The sequence below is a fragment of the Callithrix jacchus genome, chromosome 8 (genome assembly GCF_049354715.1).
Source record: "Callithrix jacchus isolate 240 chromosome 8, calJac240_pri, whole genome shotgun sequence".
Classification (NCBI taxonomy): domain Eukaryota; kingdom Metazoa; phylum Chordata; class Mammalia; order Primates; family Cebidae; genus Callithrix; species Callithrix jacchus.
The window spans coordinates 22804091-22817751 of record NC_133509.1 but is presented as its reverse complement, the minus strand read 5'-3'; the positions used below and the strand labels follow the sequence as shown (position 1 = coordinate 22817751).

The 13661-nt window shown below is 42.2% G+C and overlaps 1 protein-coding gene across 20 annotated transcripts in view; it reads right to left on the bottom strand.

Annotated features, from left to right (window-relative positions):
• The window catches only part of LOC103790948 (uncharacterized), a 40835-nt gene that overhangs the window by 2192 nt on the left and 24982 nt on the right, over positions 1-13661 (bottom strand). For 8 of the 20 annotated variants that reach the window (XM_078333731.1, XM_078333734.1, XM_078333730.1 and 5 more), the window contains 4 exons: positions 13266-13364; positions 10956-11028; positions 9819-9982; positions 9129-9180 (listed from right to left, as the gene is read on the bottom strand). In XM_078333731.1, coding sequence (XP_078189857.1) covers positions 9129-9180; positions 9819-9982; positions 10956-11028; positions 13266-13364 — 388 coding nt within the window. Of the gene's footprint in view, positions 1-6731; positions 8603-9128; positions 9181-9818; positions 9983-10632; positions 10712-10955; positions 11029-13265; positions 13365-13661 lie in introns of those variants that run through there. The other 12 variants (XM_078333737.1, XM_078333739.1, XM_078333740.1 and 9 more) reach the window with 4 other exon arrangements.

The window sequence follows — 13661 nt, the reverse complement described above, 5'->3', positions numbered from 1 at the left end:
AATCAGCTGTCTCAGGAGGAAGAGCCAACCAAAGTTCTGCTTAGCTTTACCACTGGAAATTAATTGGGCTTCAAATAAATGTCAGGGGCAGGCAGGCTGCAGTGACCACAGCACTCCTTGGGCAAACCTTGATGTTGCTTAGGTCTGAAAGACACCAGACTTGAGGTCACAGCCAGTATGACAGCAGCAGCTGCAGCAGCTATGGGAATGGTGCATCACCCCTCCCCATACTCCAGGCAGTGTAGCCTACAGAGAGATTCCTTTTGCATAAGGAAAATAGAAATAAGTAAGCCAGAGGCTTTACCTGGGAACCCAGAGAATAATCACTGATCTTCCCTCAAGTCCAAGAGGGCTGAGGACCTGGGCATCTGTAAGGACTGCAGTGTACCTGGGCCTAGGTGCCCTCTAGGACAAAAATAACTGTAGTGACCACTGGCATAGGGAACTGGTCAGCCCACTTTGAATCCCTGGAAGGCCCTCTGAAGGACAGGTACAAACAAGACCTTACTGCAAAGGCTGGAATAAATACCTTATCCTTCAATGCCCAGATATTGACAAATATCAACAGTATCAAGAACACTGAAGTCAATATGACCTCAGCAAATAGACCAGATGAGCCGCCACTGACCAACCCTGGGGCAATGGAGACATGCAACTTCTCAGGAAACTTAGAGTAACTATTTTGAGAAAGCTCGATGAACTTCAAGAAAACAGAAACAATTCAAACTTATATCAGAAAAATTTAACAAGGATACTGACATAATAGAAAATAGCAAACAAATCCTGGAGCTGGAAATGCCTTAGTGAGCCTCAGGAGAATTGATTAAGCAGAAGAATTAGTGAGCATTAAAACAAGCTATTTCAAATACAGAGGAGAAAAAAGAAAAGAAAAATGAGAAGGAACACAGAATGCTTAAGAGATCTAGAAGAGGGCTTCAAAAGAAAAAATCGAAGATTCACTGGCCTTAAATAGGGGGTTGAGAAAAAGCACAGAGTAGAAAGCTTCATCAAAAAAATAATAACAGAAAACTTTCTAAACCTAGAGAAAGATGTAATATTCACGCACATTGTGGAAGACTGTGGCGATGCCTCAAGGATATAGAAACAGAAATACCACTTGACCCAGCAATCCCATGATTGGGTACATACCCACATGATCATAAAACATTGTAATATACATATGTAATATATATATATATATTTGAGATGAAGTTTCACTCTTGTTACCCAGGCTGGAGTGCAATGGTGTGATCTCAGCTCACGGCAACCTCCGCCTCCTGGGTTCAGGCAATTCTCCTGCCTCAGCCTCCTGAGTAGCTGGGATTATAGGCACGCACCACCATGCCCAGCTAATTTTTTGTATTTTTAGTAGAGATGGGGTTTCACCTTGTTGACCAGGATTGTCTCAATCTGTTGACCTCATGATCAACCCGCCTCGGCCTCCCAAAGGCTGGGATTACAGGCTTGAGCCACGGCACCCGGCCAAAACATTGTATTATAAAGACACGTGCACACCTATGTTTGCTGCAGCACTGCTTACAATAGCAAAGACTTGGAACCAAACCAAATGCCCACCAACGATAGACTGGATAAAGAAAATGTGGCACATATACACCATGGATACCATGCAGCCATCAAAAAACGATGAGTTCATGTCCTTTAAAGAGACATGGATGAAACTGGAAGCCATCATTCTCAGCACACTGACAAAGGAACAGAAAAGCAAACACCGCAGGTTCTCACTCATAAGTGGGTGTTGAACAATGAGAACACACAGACACAGAAAGGGAAACATCACACACTGGGGCCTGTCAGGTGGTAGGGGAGCTAGAGGAGGGATAGCAGGGGGTGGGGAGATTGGGGAGGGATAGCATTAGGAGAAATACCTAATGTAGGTGACACGGGACAGGGGGGAGGCAGCAAACCAAGATGGCATGCTTATACTTGTGTAACAATCCTGCAAGATCTGTACATGTAACCCAGAACTTAAAGTAAAATAAAGAAATAAGAAAACAAAACAAAACAAAAAAACAGAAACAAAAGAAACCACCCTAGCAAGACAGGCCAACACTCAAATGCAGGAAATACAGAGAACACCACAAAGATATTCCGCAAGAAGAGCAACCCCAAGGCACATAATCGTCAGATTCAACAAGGTTGAAATAAAGGAGAAAATACTAAGGGCAGCCAGAGAGAAAGGTCAGGTCACCCACAAAGGGAAGCCCATCAGACTCACAGCAGATCTCTCGGCAGAAACTCTACAAGCCAGAAGAGAGTGGGGGCCAATATTCAACATCCTTAAAGAAAAGAACTTTCAACCCAGAATTTCATATCCAGCCAAACTGAGCTTCAGAAGTGAAGGAAAAATAAAATCCTTTGCGAACAAGCAAGTACTCAGAGATTTTGTCACCACCAGGCCTGCTTTACAAGAGCTCCTAAAAGAGGCACCACATATAGAAAGGAACAACCAGTACCAGCCATTCCAAAATCACACTAAATGCTAAAGAGCATCAACATAATGAAGAATCTACAACAACTAACGGGCAAAACAGCCACTTAGCATCAAAATGGCATTATCAAATTCACACATAATAATATTAACCCTAAATGTAAGTGGACTAAATGCACCAATCAAAAGACACAGACTCGCACATTGGATAAAAATCCAAAACCCATCAGTGTGCTGTATCCAGGAAACCCATCTCACATGCAAGGATACACAAAGGCTCAAAATAAAGGGATGGAGGAAGATTTACCAAGCCGATGGAGAGCAAAAATAAGCAGGAGTTGCAATTCTCATCTCTGATAAAATAGACTTTAAAGCAACAAAGATCAAAATAGACAAAGAAGGCCATTACGTAATGATAAAAGGATCGATACAAGAACTAATGACCCTAAACATATATGGACCCAATGCAGGAGCACCCAGATACATAAGGCAAGTTCTTAATGACTTACAAAGAGACTTAGACTCCCACACAATAATAGTGGGAGACTTTAACACTCCACTGTCAATATTAGACAGATCAACCAGACAGAAAATCAACAAGGATATCCAGGGCTTGAACTCGGACCTGGAGCAAGCAAACCTGATAGACATTTACAGAACTCTCCACTCCAAATCCACAGAATATACATTCTTCTCAGCACCACATCACACCTACTCTAAAATTGACCACATAACTGAAAGTAAAGCACTTCTCAGCAAATGCAAAACAACTGAAATCATAACAAACAGCCTCTCAGACCATAGTGCAATCAAGTTACAACTCAGAATTCAGAAACCAACCCAGAACCGCAAAGCTTCATGGAAACTGAACAACTGGCTTTTGAATGTTGACTGGGTAAACAATGAAATGAAGACAGAAATATAGAAGTTCTTCGAAACCAATAAGAACGAAGACACAACATTCCAGAATCTCTGGGACACATCTGAAGCAGTCTCTAGAGGAAAGTATATAGCAATAAGTGCCCATATGAGAAGAATGGAGAGATCCAAAATTGACACCCTATCATCAAAATTGAAAGAGCTAGAGGAGCAAGATCAAAAAAACTCAAAACCCAGCAGAAGACAAGAAATAACTAAGATCAGAGCTGAACTGAAGAAGATTGAGACACGAAAAACCCTTCAAAAAATCAATAAATCCAAGAGCTGGTTTTTTGAAAAGATCAACAAAATAGCCCACTAGCCAGATTAAAAATAAAAGAGAGAATAACCAAATAGATGCAATAAAAAATGATAAAGGGGAAATCACCACAGATTCCACAGAAATTCAAACCATCATCAGAGAATATTACAAACAACTCTATGCACATAAACTAGTAAACCAGGAAGAAATGGATAAATTCCTGGACTCCTGTGTCCTCCCAAGCCTAAACCAGGAGGAAGCTGAAACTATGAATAGACTAATAACAAGGTCAGAAGTCGAGGCCGCAATTAAGAGCCTACCACACAAAAAAAGCCCAGGTCTAGATGGGTTCACCGCCGAATTCTACCAGACACACAAAGAGGAGCTGATACCATTCCTTCTAAAACTATTCCAAATAATCCAAAAAGAGGGAATCCTTCCCAAATCATTTTACGAGACCAACATCATCCTGATACCAAAACCCGGCAGAGACCCAATGAGAAAAGAAAACTTCAGGCCAATATCCATGATGAACATAAATGCAAAAATCTTCAATAAAATATTGGCAAGCCGATTGCAACAGCAAAACGAAAAACTTATTCATCATGATCAAGTAGGATTCATTCCGGGGATGCAAGGCTGGTTCAACATACGCAAGTCTATAAACGTAATTGACCACATAAACAGAACCAAAACAAAAAACCACATGATTATCTCAATTGATGCAGAGAAGGCATTTGACAAAATTCAACAGCCCTTTATGCTAAAAACCCTCAATAAACTCGGTATTGATGGAATGTATCTCAAAGTAATAAAAGCTATTTATGACAAACCAACAGCCGATATCATACTGAATGGGCAAAAACTGGAAGCATTCCCTTTGAAATCCGGCACTAGACAAGGATGCCCTCTGTCACCACTCCTATTCAATATAGTACTGGAAGTTCTAGCCAGAGCAATCAGGCAAGAAAAAGAAATAAAGGGTATTAAATTGGAAAGGTGGAAGCCAAATTGTCTCTATTTGCAGACGACATGATAGTATACCTAGAAGACCCCATCGCCTCAGCCCAAAAACTCCTGAAACTGATAAGCAACTTCAGCAAAGCCTCAGGATATAAAATCAATGTGCAAAAATCACAAGCATTCCTATACACCAATAACAGACTTAAAGAAAGCCAAATCAAGAACGAACTGCCATTCACAATTGCTACAAAAAGAATAAAATACCTTGGAATACAACTCACAAGGAACGTAAGAGACCTCTTCAAGGAGAACTACAAACCAATGAAATCAGAGAGGACACAAACAGATGGAGAAACATTCCACGTTCATGGATAGGAAGAATTAATATCGTGAAAATGGCTATACTGCCCAAAGTAATTTACAGAATCAACGCTATGCCCATCAAGCTACCATTGACTTTCTTCACAGAACTGGAAAAAACCACCATGAACTTCGTATGGAACCAAAAGAGAGCCTGCATAGCCAAGTCAATTCTAAGCAAAAAGAACACAGCGGGGGGCATCACACTACCAAATTTCAAACTATACTACAAGGCTAAAGTAATCAAAACAGCATGGTACTGGTACCAAAACAGAGATATAGACCAATGGAACAAAACAGAGGCACCAGAGGCAACACAACATATCTACAACTATACAATCTTTGATAAACCTAACAAAAACAAGCAATGGGGAAAGAATTCCCTGTTTAACAAATGGTGTTGGGAAAATTGGCTAGCCATATGCAGAAAGCAGAAACTGGACCCCTTTCTGACACCTTACACTAAAATTAACTCCAGATGGATTAAAGACTTAAACATAAGACCTGGCACGATAAAAACCCCAGAAGGAAATCTAGGCAAAACCATCCAGGACATAGGAGTAGGCAAGGACTTCATGAACAAAACACCAAAAGCATTGGCAACTAAAGCCAAAATAGACAAATGGGACCTAATGAAACTCCACAGCTTCTGCACGACAAAAGAAACAGTCACTAGAGTGAATCGGCAACCAACAGAATGGGAAAAAATTTTTGCAGTTTACCCATCTGACAAAGGGCTGATATCCAGAATTTACAAAGAACTCAAACAGATTTACAGGAAAAAAACAAACAAGCCCATTCAAAAGTGGGCAAAGGATATGAACAGACACTTTACGAAAGAAGACATATATGAGGCCAACAATCATATGAAAAAATGCTCATCGTCACTGGTCATCAGAGAGATGCAAATCAAAACCACATTGAGATACCATCTCACGCCAGTTAGAATGGCGATCATTAAAAAATCTGGAGACAACAGATGCTGGAGAGGATGTGGAGAAAAAGGAACACTTTTACACTGTTGGTGAAAGTGTAAATTAGTTCAACCATTGTGGAAGACAGTGTGGCGATTCCTCAAGGCCTTAGAAATAGAAATTCCATTTGACCCAGCAATCCCATTACTGGGTATATATCCAAAAGACTATAAATCATTCTACTATAAGGACACATGTACACGAATGTTCATTCCAGCACTGTTTACAATAGCAAAGACCTGGAATCAACCCAAATACCCATTGATAATAGACTGGATTGGAAAAATGTGGCACATATACACCATGGAATATTATGCAGCAATCAAAAATGATGAGTTTGTGTCGTTTGTAGGGACATGGATGAATCTGGAGAACATCATCCTCAGCAAACTGACACGAGAACAGAAAATGAAACACCGCATATTCTCATTCATAGGCGGGTGATGAAAAATGAGAACACATGGACACAGGGAGGGGAGTACTAAACACTGGGGTCTATTGGGAGGAAAAGGGGAGGGCCAGTGGGAGGGGGAGGTGGGGAGGGATAACCTGGGAAGAAATGCCTAATGTGGGTGAAGGGGAGAAAGGAAGCAAAACACACTGCCATGTGTGTACCTACGCAACTGTCTTGCATGCTCTGCTCATGTACCCCAAAACCTAAAATGCAATAAAAAATTAAAAAAAAAAAAAAAAAGAAACCACCTGGAACGTGGCTTGTTCCCAGTAATTTGAAACATTTAAAGAATGCTTAAATGAGCACCTGACACACTACAAACAGGAATAAGACAGCCTGCGTTACACATCATTGCTTTGAGAAGATACATTTTAATGTCAATTTTCAATCTGTAAAATCTTCAATTTTATTTTGGAAAAAAATCCTCAATCTTAAAATGATCATGGCAAAGAAAAGAAAGGATTACAGTCCTTTTGCTTTTTCAAATAACAAACATGGAAATGAATTCTTATGAACGTCAACAGTCAATGCAGTGTGACATATTAAGAATTGACTTTCATATAATGGCTAAGTTTAGAGAGATTACATTTCATGAGAAAATATTTCATGCATTTTAATGGATTTTCTATTCTGTTTTGGGCAACGGTTGTTTGTGTCTTTTAGCATATTCTCCTTCCTGTCCACATATGTGGAATCTGCCTATACCCTTCTCTTCTGAAATAGTTTAAAAGACAAAGAGAATGGCCTGGGCTTTGCACATCCTTAGTCTGATAGACATTTCTCTGGCTGCTCACTTAAATAGATATTAGCAGGTAATTAAATAAACTACCTCTCTAATCAGCCAGAAATTAACAAAAGGCTTAAAAATTAGCAAACAAAGGCTCTGTTTTGCTGTGGCCTTATGTGCTCACAGTCTTATCTTAAAGAATAAAAATTTTCATTGTATAGATTAAAATTAACTTTGGCAAAATTGAAATGCAGGCAGGGAATTTTTTTGGTTCAACAACAGAAACCAGCAAAAGCAAAGATACAGTAATAATGAAAAATTTCCAGTGTAGAGATGTAAATACAATAATTGACAAAGCCAGGGATGATTAATGAATAATAAAATGTTGAGGGATGATCATTTGAATACAGGATATTAATACTTTTAAAAACCATTTTTCCAATTACTTTCGTATAAATATATATATATCTGTATAAATAAGGTGTCTCTAAATATATATATCTGTATAAATAAGGTGTCTCTGAATATATATATCCGTATAAATAAGGTGTCTCTGAATAAATATATATATCCACATAAATAAGGTGTCTCTGAAGAAATATATATATACGTATAAATAAGGTGTCTCTGAATAAATATATATATCCGCATAAATAAGGTGTCTGAAAAAATATATATATCCGCATAAATAAGGTGTCTCTGAAAGGTACAGATCTGGCATCACGATCATGGTGATAGACAAATGGTGGAAAAGTCCTGGTATCACGATCATGGTGGTAGACACACGGGACCTTCTCTACCTGCAGATGGGCGAGGTAGCATTGACCCTGCAGTGTTCCCGGAAAAACACTTAGGCTGAATTTAAGCATGAGGACATTTTCAGACAACTTCAGAGTACAGACCATTGAGCCGGACAGCTGACCTGTCCTCTACGAACAAGCCCATGTCCCCACCATCAATGACAACAACAAAAAGGTGAGGAGACACTTTGGGTTCAAAAGAACTAAAGAAATGTAGCTACATTCTCTTTTTACTCTTTTTCAACCCAAAACGTCTCTTCTCCTTTCAGTTGTGTGATTTGTGGTGACATGGGCTGTCTGAAGGAGACAGGTCAGTTGTGCCGCTCACTGTTCTACATTCTGAAGTCGTCTGGAGATTACCTCAGGCTATAAAACTCGGGCTAAGTGTTTTCAGCAAGAACATGGCGTGGTTCATACTCTGCACTGGCAGAGTCCCGTGTGACACGTTGTCTTAGTGTGGGAATATGACCCCTATCCGGGAGACCAGGTGGAGTCCTATCACCGTCAGAGTAAAAAACCTACTGTCCATGTCCAAAGTCAAGCGAACATGCTCTTCTGCATATAAAAAAACGGCATATGTGTAAGCCTGGCATGTGTAATAAAACTCAAGATAAGCGGTGTATGTTGAATACAATATATCCAGTGAGTACCAGAAGACTTCAGGCTCTTCTGCTTCCACCAGCTCCATGCTGACCCTAAAAAAGAAGGAAAAACCAAAGAATAAGTCAGGGAAAATAAGACACCGCAGAGCCCCAACTAGATTTCATGGGTAGCACAAGAAAGTGGTTGATAAAGAAAAAACATAGATCTACTAATGACGTAACAAACCATTGCCTTATGCTGGGATGAACAAGAGTAGGGGAGAAAAAAATAAAAGAGACAGAGAGAGAGAGAGAGAGAGAGAGAGAGAGAGAGAAAGTAAGCTCAGTGAACCGTCCAGGTGACACACTGATGAGGGAGTAAAAGGACACTGAGTCAGTACCCTCAGGACACACAGCGTACACTGATCATAAAAACAAGTATGGTCAACCCACAGCAGTTAGTAAATGGGAAGGAAACCTAAGTATCTACTGCAATGAAAACCAACAGCGACGTCTGGAGGAATACTTCAGGCTTCATTGAAAAGATAGTATCGATATTGTCAGCCCACTCTGTTTTCCGTGGACCTGGCGTCTCCAGGTGTCAACACAAAATTAGCTGTTCACAGTTGCTCAAAGTTACCTGGGGCACAGTGTGCCTTGGTCTTCTTCCTCTTCTCGGTCCTTTTTAATCTCTGCAATAAATTCAGATAGGGACAAAGTTAGCCATTGCCCTACACCCATAACAGTCCACTGTCTAATCCCTGCACGGGGACCTCAGACTCCTCAGCTTGAGAACAGGATAACGTGAGAGAGAGACTTCAGGAGGTCTCAAGGCCAATCATGATAGAGATTCATTGGTTTGTGTCTCAGAACCAATGGTGAAACGTCCCTATTCTGGTAGACCATTATCCCTTTATCCCAAGTTTGTACAAACAGGAAAGAACCTCACAGACATGCCTGGGGAACAAAACTCATGAGGAACTTGGTAGCTGGCAAGAGACATTTAATTCAGATTGACAGACAACTCGTGGGCATGTGCTGCATAGCTTGGTGTGAGTTTGCAACAGCCTCCTTGGGTTTCAACGTCCTGACAGTTGGTCCAGGGTGCCACGGGCATGGACTGAGACTAGAGAGAGAGCAAAGCTCACTGAACCACCCCATGCCCGTGCTTCAGACTGGAATCCGGAGTGACTGAAATCTGCACTGATGGATAGGTTCAGCCCACAGTGATGACAACTCTCAGCGCAGCCAGGGGAGCAATGCACAAAGACTATGGGGTCTATCTGGGACACAAAGTGGAGCTTTACCACTTTCACAACAGAGTACTCACTGTCTATGTCATGAGCCAAGTTGACCTGCTGTTCCTCTAATGAGTGCAAGTTGGTCCTGTAAAGCTCATCGAAGGCAAATGTGCCAGGAGGAATTGAGAGAATCGAATCATCTTCATCCCAGGACTCCTGGGGGGCTTCCTCCTCCACAGACTCCTGCAGATTCCTGATGAGCCAGGCAGGACAGGGATGACAGAAGATTAAACCAACACGGATTAGACAACAAAGTCTCCCAGCTGATCTGATGGAAGTCAGAATGGAGTGGTCACAGAAAGCAAAGGCCTTTTTCCTTCAAGAGAAAAAAAACTATCGCTTCTAAATGCAGGGTGGAGGGTGACTGCCCTGGGGACAGAGCACAAATGAGCAGCATGTGCTCACTGCATGTTGCACAGATGAGCCACTGCAGGCCACACAGACTCTCCCTGTAAACTCTCATCACGACTTGCAGCACGAGAACTAACACGGGGCTTCAACCACCTCGCGTAAGTTGTGTTGAATTTTACATGCAGCATTCAAGTGGACAGAGCTCTTGAGGCACTTCAGACACCCAGATCTGGTGTATTAAGGGCCTTCTTTTTCCAGTATTTTGATATAATATGTCTATGTTGTGAATTTCTTCTCTTCACAGATCCTAGCAAACACACTCACAACAAATGGGCAGAAAGCATATATGTGTCTCTCCCTGGGTTTAAACAGTGGGGAGAACAGGCAAAACCAGGAAATCCCTGTTTGCTGAGTTCACCTGGCTCATCTGATTGTAGGTTCCCATCTTGGGAGGAGTCAGAAATTAAAATCTATACACGTGCCACAAATTACCCACAACATTGTCCTCTCTGCAACACAGCATGGCTGCCATGGGAACCGGAGAGAAAGACAGCAGCTGGTATTCCTTACACTGGGCAGAAAGGAGCCGAGAAGAAAAAAGACTCAGTTATCCCTGTATAATTCAGACACGGCACTCAGCACATACAAAGAACCACAACAGCTGCCACACCCTGTGTCTAAGTTAAGTGGAACTGAACATATTGTGGCCAAGGGAATGCAGGCTTTTGGCCCACGGGAGACACCAGAGAGGGTGTGCTTCTAGACCTTTTCCATACTTTACCACCCATTACTTGCCACGGCTTCTTCAGTGTTACCTGGGGGCACGTGATTCCTGGATTTTCTCAGCCTCCATGACATGAACATCTTCATCCTCGTCTTTGTCGTTTTCTGCAAGTACAGATGTGTTAGTTCAGTTATTTCCCATTTCACACTCTGCAGGGACAGTCGGCCCAATGTGCGCAGGGACATGAACATCTGTGTATGGGTCCCTGTTCTACTGAAAGCTCTCATGTTTTCTCTTTAACAAAATGCCCTGGCATGGTTTCCTGATCCACCAGGCAATGCATTTCGGATCAGGAGGCTCACCATCAAGATGAGGCCGAATGTTGAAAAGACCTTCTGCTCCCACATCACTGGAGGCTTGTGCAGCCTCTCTCTGGACTTTGGCAGCTGTCCCCCCCATCCCAACACAGATCTGATTCCCAGGGACAGGCTTGGCGGCCGTCACAGCTCATATTTACAACCTATTTCTTTCTCTTAGGAGAGGATAAACAAACTTGTACAATCCTCTGCACATCAGGTGACTTCACAGGCCCTCCAAGTGGCTTCTGCTATGTTATTCAGAGACATTCTCTGCATGGGGAATGCTCCAATCTGAACCACTTCCTACCACCAAATGCCCACACATCAAGTGCTTTCTCCAACACCACACAGCAAGGGGCTTTATCTCATTGTGATAAGCGGTCATAAGTGCTCACACATTTGAATGCTTCAGACACTGCAAGATGTCTGCCTTTGCAGATGGAGAGAGAGAAATTTACCTCCCTTTGCAGATGGAGGCAGAGAAAGGAAGAAGAAATCAATTGCTCCCTGACAGTTCCTAAGAACACTGCTGAAGATACAGCCTGGGACCTTCATTCTTAGTCCAGAGCTCTTTCCACTCCAACAACTGCCCTCCTGCCACCGCTTCCTTCCTGTCCTTTACAACTGGACAGATACTGCCTCCTGTTCCAAAGACCACAATCCATCACAAAAGGAGGGACATTTGCAATACGGTGACCTCCAACTCCATGGGTTTCCCATCTGTGTTCTCATTCAGAAAGTCCTAGTCATGTCATGGCCACATATGTTTTGTGGAAGAAAACACCACTGATAAAACTGTCATTGTGGAATTATAAAGGTCTGGAGCCTCTCCTAAGGCCATAAAAGAAATATGCACAAAGACTAATAAAGTTTCCCTTATGCTAGACACAGTAGAATGAAGAACTAACAGACAGTGTTGGCCAGGTGTGGTGGCTCACGCCTATAATCCCAGCACTTCGGGAGGCTGAGGCGGGTGGATCACGAGGTCAAGAGATCGAGACCATCCTGGTCAACAAGGTGAAACCCCGTCTCTACTAAAAATACAAAAATTAGCTGGGCATGGTGGTGTGCACCTATAGTCCCAGCTACTCAGGAGGCTGAGGCAAAAGAATTGCTTGAACCCAGAAGGCGGAGGTTGCGGTGAGCCGAGATCATGCCATTGCACTCCAGTCTGGGAAACAACAGCAAAACTCCATCTCAAAAAAAAAAAGAAACTAATAGACAGTGTTTACTCTGTGCCAACAACTGTCCCGGGAGAGTTACAAGAAATAGGCCATCTAATTCAGTGCAGCAATTGACAGAGGTAGGCATTATTATAGTATCCTACAAACAGATGACAAAACTGAGTAACAAACAAAAGAAGCAACTTGGAGGGAGCTCAGAAGACTGGCCCAGGGTCCCTCCTCTATGCACTGCTGCCTTCACAAAGTCATGGGTGCCGTCGTTCTTCCTCTTTACCAACGAGAGCCTCTGCAAAGACAGCAGGATGTCTCTCTGACCAGAGAAATCTCTGCTCTTGATGATTACACTTACAAATACCATAGGGTATGTAAGGAGCAGAGTCCACTTTAAGCTCCATATAACAGGTATAGAGTGCTACCATCGCATGTCCCCCAGAACAGAGCTTTCCCTACTGAGCCTCAGCAGAAACCGGAACCGAATGAAGTTCAGCAGCCTCAGACATTTAGAACAACCGACTAGATGCTACTTGTCTGCGGGATCTTAGGTGGTACAGAGAGGATTCCTGTGAACATGATTTAGCCTCTTCCTGAGAAAAACAGGTGGTTCTGTGCCTGTGTCAGAAATCAACAGCTGAGACTTTACCCTCAGTCCCACACCCGCCTTACTGCAGATGTGGAAAAGTTGCTACATAACTTTGGCTTCTCTCGTCCACCTTTAACAAAATGTTAAAATACCCATTTATATTTTCCTAGAGGTATGGTAAAAATGAAATTAATTCTGATAAAGAGAGCCTTTAGTTTCTCACAGGAAACACAGAACATCGTTCAGCACTTTGGTGACGGTGAACCTATGAAACTTACTTTCCGTCTTCAGCCTGCAGCCCGGGTAGTATTGACTCATAAGAAGTTTATTTTTGCTGTCTCTGTATTTCTGTTCCTCCCCGTGACGTCTCCGATCTTCTGTAAACAAATTCAGAAGAGCAGGTCACATTAAGCAAATCGCACTTCACACAAGACCAAATCAGTGTCTAGTCATAGAACAAGGATGAAAAATATTCTCCGTTTCAGAATGTGATATTCTGAAGGGAATGTTCTACTGGTCACTAGATTAGGTCACCCTAGAAGTAGATGAGCCTGCTTTTCAGATCCATGGGACAAAAATCTCCCTTATCTGCTAGATCTTAATCACTTATCCTCTCACCTAAGTCAGCACAAACAATTAAAACTTTGTCCCCAAAACCTTCTAAAATTGCCCTA